The following is a 10,156-nucleotide window of genomic DNA, read 5'->3' as shown; positions in this document are numbered from 1 at the left end:
CAGCATCCGCACCCGTTGCTGGGGGGGGAACGCTACGAACACCCCGCGCCGCCCGCCGCCGGCCCCGCAGGGCATCCCGCGGAGGTCAGCGGAGAGCACGAGTGCTGCGAGCGGGTGGTGATCAACATCTCGGGGCTGCGCTTCGAGACTCAGCTGAAAACGTTGGCGCAGTTCCCCGAGACGCTGCTGGGGGACCCCCGCAAAAGGATGCGTTACTTCGACCCCCTGCGCAACGAGTATTTCTTCGACCGTAACCGGCCCAGCTTCGACGCCATCCTCTATTACTACCAGTCGGGCGGGCGCATCCGACGACCCGTCAACGTCCCCATTGATATCTTCTCCGAGGAGATTCGTTTCTACCAGCTGGGGGAGGAGGCCATGGAGAAGTTCCGGGAGGACGAGGGTTTCATTCGGGAGGAGCAGCGGCCGCTCCCCGAGAAGGAGTTCCAGCGCCAGGTCTGGCTGCTCTTTGAGTACCCTGAGAGCTCCGGGCCGGCCCGAGGCATCGCCATCGTCTCCGTCCTGGTCATCCTCATCTCTATTGTCATCTTCTGCCTGGAGACCCTGCCTGAGTTCAGGGATGACCACGACTATGAGGGAACCGTGGGGACATTTGGGACGGGTGCTGGCCCTCTCCCACCCGATGTCTTCACCAATTCCTCATCCTCGGCCGTTTCCATGGTGTCGTCCTTCACCGACCCTTTCTTTGTGGTGGAGACTTTGTGCATCATCTGGTTCTCCTTCGAGCTGCTGGTGCGCTTCTTTGCCTGCCCCAGCAAGGCCACCTTCTCCAAGAACATCATGAACATCATTGACATTGTGGCCATCATTCCCTACTTCATCACGCTGGGCACCGAGCTGGCAGAGAGGCAAGGCAACGGCCAGCAAGCCATGTCCCTGGCCATCCTCCGAGTCATCCGCTTGGTGCGGGTCTTCCGGATCTTCAAGCTGTCCCGGCACTCCAAGGGGCTGCAGATCCTGGGGCAGACCCTCAAGGCCAGCATGCGGGAGCTGGGCTTGCTCATCTTCTTCCTCTTCATCGGCGTCATCCTCTTCTCCAGCGCCGTCTACTTCGCCGAGGCCGATGACCCCAGTTCGGGTTTCAGCAGCATCCCTGACGCCTTCTGGTGGGCGGTGGTGACCATGACCACAGTGGGCTATGGGGACATGCACCCCATCACCATCGGGGGGAAAATCGTGGGGTCTCTGTGTGCCATCGCGGGGGTGCTGACCATCGCCCTGCCCGTGCCCGTCATAGTCTCCAATTTCAACTATTTCTACCACCGGGAAACAGAAGGTGAGGAGCAAGCCCAGTACATGCACGTTGGAAGCTGCCAGCACCTCTCGTCTACCGAAGAGATGAGGAAGGCACGCAGCAATTCCACCCTCAGCAAATCCGAGTACATGGTGATAGAGGAGGGGGGAATCAACCACAGTGCATTCAAACAGGCTGCCTTTAAGACAGGCAACTGCACAACCACAAACAATCCCAACTGTGTGAACATCAAAAAGATCTTTACGGATGTTTAATAAACACAGAGCGGCAGCGAAACCTGAGGATGTGGTAAAAAAAAAAAACAAATTAATAACAATAATGATGCAAAAGTGACCGTGTGTACTTGGTGTTGTGTGGAACATGCACCATCGTCCGTCTGTCTGCGCCCTTGGTTTTATACGTTTATTTTTGTAGATTTTTTTTTTTTCCTTCTAAAGATCCGAAAGGGATTTAAAATTCTCCAAAGAAAAGAGGACGGCCGATGGGTACGGAGAAGGAGAATGAAGACAAATGGCACCGCTGGAGCAGGTGTCTGTTCTGCAACGTGTTGCAGGGCTGCCTTTGTTTCCTGGCTTTTGGGAACGTCTCGCTTTGCTCCTGGTTTGCTCCCCCTTCCCTGCAGGCGGTGCGGAGCCCATTTCCCTTCCATCACATAAGCTCACTTGTTGGATTAGCGGCCCCGGATTGGGTGGGGAGACGAGGAAAACATGTTGCCGAGCTCTGGAAGGGGGCTGGGAGGAAAGAACCCTTTAATTTCGCACGGTCTCCGTTAGCAGGTTGTTAAACGGTGCTCAATGCTGGGAGGCGGTGTGCCCTTAGGGACGCACCGCAGATCCCCTTTTCTCCCCCGATAGATCATTTATGACATTCTCATCTGATCACAAGCCGAGCGCATTCGGTTCAGACTAAAACCCGACCCCCTTATTTTCTACCCTTAATTCCCTTCCCCTGCAGCCCCGGGCATGATTTCACCCAGCTCAGGATCTGTGGGTCCGTGTGCTGCGGCGGGTGGAGCGGGATGGGGTGGCTGCACGAGGGCTGAGCTGCCGAGCTGCAGACAAAGGGATGTTTCCACCTTTTGCACCGCGTCTGGGAGAGATGCAGCTGCTTATGGCAAGGAGATTAAAGTGGTGAGCACGCCTTCCAGCGGAAGTCACTAATTCGGACCGGAGTGATGCAGTTGCTATGGCGACCCCGGTTTCCTGGGAAACCCCAAAAGGTTGTCATGGCATCCCTTCTCCCATCCCCCCCTCGGCCCTCACCCTTCCCTCCAAAGCCCTTCCAGATGGTTCCAGCCCCACCACCCCACGGCTCTGCACCGCACAGGGATCCCATCCCGCACCCCCATCCGCACCCCATCCTACAGCCCATCCCTGCACCCAAACACCCGCTCGTAGGCAATAAGCACTCCCCAGGTCCTCCTCTCCCTCTCAGAGGAGTTCACACCTTGGCAGTGAGATTTGGGAGCCTGCAGACATGAGTGGAGAAAGGACCGTGCTCACCTCACCCAGAGCAAAAGCCCAAAGTGTCCTCCAAGGGCAGAAATGAAAGCTCAGCCGGGGAAAGCTCGGCAGCCTTTGGAAACCAGGGGGAGAAATGCAGAGCTAGAAAGAGCAAGATTGCAATGTAAGCCCAAAGCTGCCAGGGAAAATGTGCCTCCTTCATCCTTCCGTGCACACCGGGGGCTGCAGGACATCTGATGGGATCAGGTGAGCTTTGCAAGGGGGGGAGAGGTTTTTGTTTGCATCGTTGCTTTTTGGAACAAACCTCGTGTTTCCTTCTGCGTAGTGTTGTTTTCCAGCTTCCCCTGCTGCCCTCGTGTGTCTTCGTGCACTTTGGGTGTAATGGCATGGCAGCATCCTAAGGTTCCTCCAGTTCTGCGTGCTTCTCACTTTGCTTTCTGGTGTTGCACACTGAGCACTGGGTGAGCAATGCTGGGGGAAAGCTGTGCTGCTCTTGCAGGGATCTGTCCAAAACTGTGCAAAAAGAAAAGAGTTGTGGCAGTGTTTTGGTGCTCTGGGTTGGTCCCCAGTGGGGCTGGTGGGGCCCTGCTCTGTGCCAGTTGGTTTTGGGGTAAGAACAAAGAGGTTTGTCAGGTGGGGAGTGCACAGGAATGCCAGCAAAGACAAAGGATACCTGGAGCCCAACCTGGCTGAGCCACGTGTTTCCTGAGGGGATGGAAGGGAGGATTTTGACCGTGTTGAAACTGGAAATTTTGCTGGGAAATTTGCTGAAATTTTCCTCCGGACTTTAAAAGCATTGGGATGGTTTGTGCCACCTCACACTGCCCCTCAGCCCCAGCACCCCAACCAGTGAATAAAACCCTCAGCACCAAAGGAAAACATCCGAGCAGCTTCTTCACTAATGGCATCTGACGGCTTTATTGGAGCTGCAGCAGTTTCCCCAGCAGAGGATCTGCTCTGACCATGGCGAGGGCGATGCTCTGCAGCCACACGGAGCTGACAGCCCTCACCCTGACAGCATCCCAGAGCACGGGGCAGCAGGGAACCCCCAGGCACCTTTGCCAGCAGGCTGAGCTGTCACAGCCAGCTGCGAGCTTTCCCTTCTGCTGGCTATCAAAGCTTTTCTGCATGCCCTGTCCTAAAAGGAGGGTTGGAGCTCAGGGCAGTGGGAGCTCTCCCCCCTCCTCACTGAGTTTTGTTGTGATATTTTTGCTGTGGCAGTTGCACGGATGGCACTGGCACGGAAACCACATGTGTGCCTGGAAACAGCAGCACACAGTTCTCAGTTTCTGTGCCACTTAAATAAGCAGAAGCCTCACCGGTCGTTAGTTTGCTTTTCTGGCTGCTCCCCACCTCATTCAGTGGGGGCAGAACAGCTTCAAACACATTTTACTGTCAGCAAAAAGCGCTTTATCACAGAGGTGCTAAGGAAGCCGGATCATCTGCCGTAGTTTTTCAAGCACTGAATGGCACTGCTGAAAAACGTCAAAGCGCTGAAGGCACGCACAGAAATGGGAGAGGGAACAGCAAGCAGCAAAACGGGGATATCCCTGCTGTGCTCTGCCCCATTTCTGTCTGCTCCATCCCTCCGTGCTGTCAGTCTTGCTGGGTGCCATTCGGTGCGCACTCTGTGTGCCGCATGGTCTGACAGCTCCACTGAGTGCATCCTGCCAGGAGCTGCAAAGTGCTGCCAGACTGCTCTGTGGCAGCCCGTGGGGATGGAGAGCCCTGTGCTGCCTTGCAGCTTCCATCCGTGTCTGTTCCTTCGCTGCCTTGCAGCGTGCATCCACTTCATGCGCCCTTGCTGCCTCTCTGTGTGCATCCGCTGTGTGTTAGTGCTGCTGCAACCATTGCTCCAGGCACAGCAGAGCACACTGGGCTGTGAAGCTTGCCTCAAAACAGGTGTTACCCTGGGCTCCTGGTGGCGTTTAGGGGACCGTAGGGTCTCTGCCTCCCCATGGGTGCATCACCTTTGATACAGGAACCCCAGCATCCTGGCCTTTCTGCTTGATGCTTTTCTCACTTTTTTTCTCCTGCTTATTTACACTTTTGTGGCCCGGATTCCTCCAAAAAGGTTCACTGCTCCCCAGCACAGCAGATGCCCTTCAGGCGGATGGGATCTGTCCCACTCCGGGGTCACAGAGCAGGGCTGGGGTGTCCCTTTCCTCCTGCAGGGTCAGATTTCTTTGGGCAATTGTTGCTGTTCTGTCCCTTGACAAAGGGACAAAGGAAGCTGCTGGTTGTTTTTCATCCCCAATTTAGGAACAGTTTAGTGGGGACGAAGGGCAGAGCAGCAGCTTCCCCAGCAGAAGGGAAGGAGCTCTCACCCATTGCCAAGGGGTGTCCTGGCAGAGCAGAGCATGGGGTTCTGGTGGTGGTTTGTGTGTGTGGAGGGCATTCTGCATGAAATCTGTTCAATTGTGTAGTTTGGAGCCCTCTTCCTGCCAAGCTTTTAAAATATGCATATCTACGTGCAAGCACAGCCCAGCCCTATACAAGGCAGTGCTTTTCTCCATAATTGAATGCTTTAACAGGCTGCAAACCTGTGGTGCAAAGCAATAGGGTGCAAGCACACGGGTAGGATCGCACCCGGCAGCGTTCTGCCTTTCAGTCTCCTGCACTTTGTGTAGGGGAAGGAAAGCTCAGCAATGGCATCCCTGTGCCAAGGTATGCGTGTGGGCAATGGGTGCAGGTGTTTTGAGGACATTGTGGGATGCCATGGGGAGAGCAAATCCTGTGCGTTCCTTCGCTGCTACGGAGCTGGTGCTGCTCATCCTCACCTTTCTCTGCTCTGGGTCTTCCCCCAGCGCATGGCTTTGGGCAGCGATGTGCAGCTGGGGACATTTGGGTGTTGTGGATCTGGGGACATTTGGGTGCTGTGGATCTGGGGACATTTGGGTGTCTCCCGGTGCTGGGAATCCCTCCCCTGGTAGTGGGGGTGGGGGTTAACAGCATTTGGGTGGGCACTGATGGAGGTTTTTCTTAGGGTACGGCATGGAGCTGCCCTACCATTGCATTGCATGGGGAACGTTTGCTCCTGGGGGGAGCCCAGTGGAGCAGCCCCAGTGAGGGCTCTGCAGCTCATAGGACAGAGCCCCAGGCACAACCGAGAGCTTTTTCTCCCAAACTTGGCTTCCCGAGCAGGAAAATGAGTAATGGTGCCTCCGTCAATGCGATATTCATCCCTTCTGACGGGACGCGTGTTTGCTGCTCTGTGCTGGAAGGCGTCAGGGCTGCTGTGCTCCTGCTGTTTGTCAGCAGCAGAGAGCAAACAGCATTTTTTGCTCATGAGAACCATTCTCTGTGCGGAAGAGGGATGGGAGCGGAGTCCCACGCTGCCCTTTCAGCTCGAGCCATCAAAATAGCCAAAAACGCTCTGAGAAAATCCCCCAAGAGCCCCTGCTTGCCTTTCCTCTGTGAACGAGGAGCTGCTTTTTGAGATCCCCACATTTCAGGGGCCCATCCGTGTCTCATTGCTGGCAGAGCGCTGAGGATGCTCTGCAGAAGGGGAAACCTTCGTGCACGGTTGTGCCTGCAGGGCACCATCAGTTTTCTCCTTCTTATGAAGAAGGACACGCTCCAGTAAATTAAAACCTGTCTCCTATCTCATTCAGCTTGTCACTCTGCTCAAATACTTCCCTCTGGCTGCTCTTCACCTCTGCACAGAGGGAACCATCTCTGTACGTGAAGACCCCCGGATCAGCGGTGCTGTGTTGGTTCTGCAGTGATTCATTTCCTCACCACTCGTAATTCGGATGCTTTTCTGAGCACGGCGAAGCTCCGTCACGTCTGTTGCTCTTCCACATTTGTTGCACTTCATTTTTAGCATCCTTACACGTACTGTGTGGGAAGACTTGGTGCGGATGTGCATGACTGCATCAGCCACTGGCTATCTCTGCTCTTGCTCTCCAGGCAGCAAAGTGCACTTGGAGTTGTGTTGATGCTGACCAGCACCAGCTGTTTGCTTGCCTCTTGCATAGCAGATATGGAAAATCCTTTTGGGTTATGTCATGATTTGATCAGTGGTGGCTGGGGTGCAGTGGGGCTCCTGCAGCAGCAACTCTGCTCCAGGTTTTGCTCTCATGAGCACCCGAAGGCTGCAGTGAAGCATGGAAAAGACAAATGCACGCATTGCAAAGCATTATTGTGTCTGCAGAAAGATGTGTTTTGCTGTTTACTCCTGTGGTAGCAAAAAAAAAAAAGAAGCTGAGAGCACTGCAGTGTGGCTGGGGGATGCTGTGCAGGTTGCAGTCCATGAAATGGGATTCCCTGTGCTGCAGACATGGAGGATGTGCATCTTTGCACTTGCATTTCCACCCTCATGCCTCATTTCTCCTGAAATCTCTGTGCATTTGTTGCTCCATTTTCAAAACCAAGGTGCCGTGCAGCTCGTTTGCAGGAGTGCATTACAACAGCACATAACTCCATCAGCCGTACCTGGAGCTCAGTAAGAAGAGTTCATCAAGTTAATGTGATAAAATCTATTTCCCCCAAAGCTGCACTGTTTGTCATCAATTATAACCCGCACTTTAATTCTGTATTAAAAATCTCAGCCATTCCAACATATTTTCTGGGATGAGAGGAAGGCGGACAGACCCATCCTTTTTGTTTATCCCTTAAGGATTTGGCTCAACAGGAGCTGTTTTCCAGTCCCAGATTTCCCCCGGGTCCAGGGCTCAAGGAAGATGCGGTGCACGCAGTCTCTCGAGCCGCTCCGCCAACTCCCACCTCTTGGCCACGAATCCTTTGGCTCCACCAACTGAACAACCTCTGATTTCTGTAGCTGCTGCTTCACATCCTCTGCTTCTGTTGGAGGGGGGAGGATTTCATCATCCCTGTGTGCTGGGAATACATCTGCATCCCTTCAGGAGCCAGAGCAGCAACATCTCCTGCATGCTTCTGACCTCACTCCCACTACTGTTCTGGCTGAATTCAGTGGAATAATGACATCATGAGATTGAGGGTTTGGAGGTTCTGTCTACGAGGACAGGGATACATCCTGGAAAGGCACTGGGGTACCCGAAAGAGCTGGGAAACCTGAGCTGTGTCTGCATTTCTGCCCACTGCTCTGCATCTGATCAGTCCGTGCTGTGCTGAGGTTCCTATCTGGGTGTATGTTATGGCTCCAGGCTCAGCCATTTGGGTACAACAGGCTCATGTGGGGAAAACTGGCTTATTGTAGGGAAGGGGTTCATGGCCAGACTGGGAGAAGTGGATCCAGGTTCGTTAGTACTTAGTTCATTAACACAGATCCTTCCCACTAACGAAGCACCCAGCTCTCGTCATCCGATCTGGTGGCAGCGCTCATTAGCGCTCATCAGGCTGGTTTTAATATAGTTAACGAACCTCTCCATCAAAAGCATTACTAATCCTCACTCAAACATCAGCGCCAAGGGGTCAGCGCTTGGGATCCACTCAGAGCTCAGTGCCACATCCCCCCAGCTCAGGGCTGTGCCCCACTGTGGGTGGGCAGAGCAATGCCCCATTTCCCAGCTGTGGGATGGAGGGAGGTGTTCGTTTTTGGGGGGAAATGGAAGCGATGGAGGTGGTGGGACAGAGGTTGGATCTCAGGCTGGGTTTCAGCAATCAGCCCCTGCTCTCAGCTATCAGCCAGTTGCTTAAGACCATATCAGGTCTTCAGGAGCTCAGCTTGATTAAGAGAAAAATGTGATGAGGAAGACTCACTTCATGGTAATTATTTTGGATTGGATTTACAACTTGCCGTTAACGTGAGCGAATAGTTAATAACCAGAATATGCTTAATGAATCTTTTCCTAGCTTTAGCTCTCTTTCAGCTGCGTTGCATTCACTCTGTTAAACGATTTTAATTAGCGAAATTTCCCTTTTCATTTCTGGGGAACGGGGATTGAAGTCGTCCGAGGGGACCAATGTGTGCCATCCACCCCACTTTGCACTGAAACCATAACAACGTGCTGCTTCTTTTCAAAGCCAGGCTGTGCACCAACGCTGCTTTTTCTTTGCCCAACAGAGAGCAGAAAAGCTTCAGTGTGAGAGCTTCAGGACTGTGCTTGGGGATGAGACACCTCTGAAGGAGATAGCACTCACTGATGGATGGAGCTCCCCACCCCGACCTGCTCCTCGCCTCGTCCGTGTCTTCTCACAAGTGCATTATGGATGGAAGATTCTTTATGCAATGTGATGAGACGGTGCCAAGCCAGGAGGAAAAAAAAAAAGACAGAGGTGGAAATGGGTTGGATGTTATTTCAGGATTTGGGGTTATGGGTTTGGAACCTCTTGGAAGGTTGAGCAATCAGAAGGGAAATGCTGAGCAGAGCCGCCGGTGGGCTGTCCAAGTGTTCTGCTTGGGGTGGGAGCAAAATGGGGGCACGTGGGTTGCTCTCAGTGCTCCCAGTGACACGGGCTGGTTTTGGCCATAGGAAGTGAACAAGTTCTGTTCTATTTTTTTCTGGCTTTCCTGTGTATGCTCTTTATAAATAGGTACGTGCTGCACCAAAGGCATCCCTCCCTGCCTCCTGCAATGGGAGCCATGTCCTCCCAGCAGGCTGCAGCTCTCCAGCACTGGGATGAATGCCAAAAGCTGTCCAGTGTCTGGGGGTGAGGGCTGAGCTCATTTCCATCCCTGTGAGCCCCAAATAACCCAGCGGTGCTCTCTTTCCATTGTGATGGATGGGAGGGCTCTGCGTCACATCCAGCCCTGCAAAACAGCTGCGAAACGATGGGTTTGCAGCCTTCCTGCAGCACCTAGCCTGGTCCTGAGGGTGCAAAAGGGGTCCAACGAACAAATCTGCAGTGATCCCATAGGGGCGAGCAGCCTGTGGGGGAGTCGGGGCTGCAGACAGCCCAGCACCCCATGAGATGGGACCCAGCACCCCTGTGGGCAGGAGGAGAGCTGATTTCCTCTCGGGAAGCCCTGATCCCAGAGGTGTTGAATTTAGTTTCTTTTGGAACATTAAACAGTAGCCCTTAAAAGTGGGGATAGAATGTATCAGTACAGAAGTTATTTTTTCTTTCTCACTGGTGTGTGACCCGGAGATTTTTTTACAAGCTATGTGCGTGCGCGCCGTGGTTGTGCCTCGTCTGTTTTCAATGAGCTCTGTGTTAAAGCATCTCTCTGCTTGGGGTTGGATGGGATGGGAAGAGCAGAGCCCTTCTGCTGGGCTCTGAAGCAGTGATGCCCCAATGGGTGCCAGCAGCTCTGCTCCCCAAACCTCACCGTCCCCGTGGACATCCTGAGTGCCCCCATCCATTGCAGGCAATTGGACCAGATGGCCTCTAAGTCTCCTTCCAACTCAATTCCGTGACTCTTTGACATCTCCAAATCGTGGAAATCACCAAATTTCAACCTGTTTTCAGTGTTGTACTTATCAGCTCTGGCAACAAAACTGCCCTTCAGCCCACGTGTGCTCCATGCTGTTGGATTTCTTTTGCTTGATTG

The 10,156-nt window shown here is 53.6% G+C and overlaps 1 protein-coding gene across 1 annotated transcript in view; it reads left to right on the top strand.

The window, feature by feature from the left end:
- LOC100541076 (potassium voltage-gated channel subfamily A member 2) overlaps window positions 1-8,933 on the top strand; it is a 28,569-nt gene extending 19,636 nt beyond the window's left edge. Inside the window, exons 4-5 of the mRNA XM_010724265.2 lie at window positions 1,081-2,985; window positions 8,729-8,933. Of these exons, the coding sequence (XP_010722567.1) occupies window positions 1,081-1,530 (450 nt within the window). The 3' untranslated portion in view covers window positions 1,531-2,985; window positions 8,729-8,933. The remainder of the gene's footprint in view (window positions 1-1,080; window positions 2,986-8,728) is intronic.
- Window positions 8,934-10,156: the final 1,223 nt, after the last annotated feature.

This window comes from Meleagris gallopavo, chromosome 28, assembly GCF_000146605.3.
Source record: "Meleagris gallopavo isolate NT-WF06-2002-E0010 breed Aviagen turkey brand Nicholas breeding stock chromosome 28, Turkey_5.1, whole genome shotgun sequence".
NCBI classification, from domain to species: Eukaryota; Metazoa; Chordata; class Aves; order Galliformes; family Phasianidae; genus Meleagris; species Meleagris gallopavo.
Note: the sequence above shows the minus strand (reverse complement) of the source record. Positions and strands in the feature narration are given on the sequence as shown.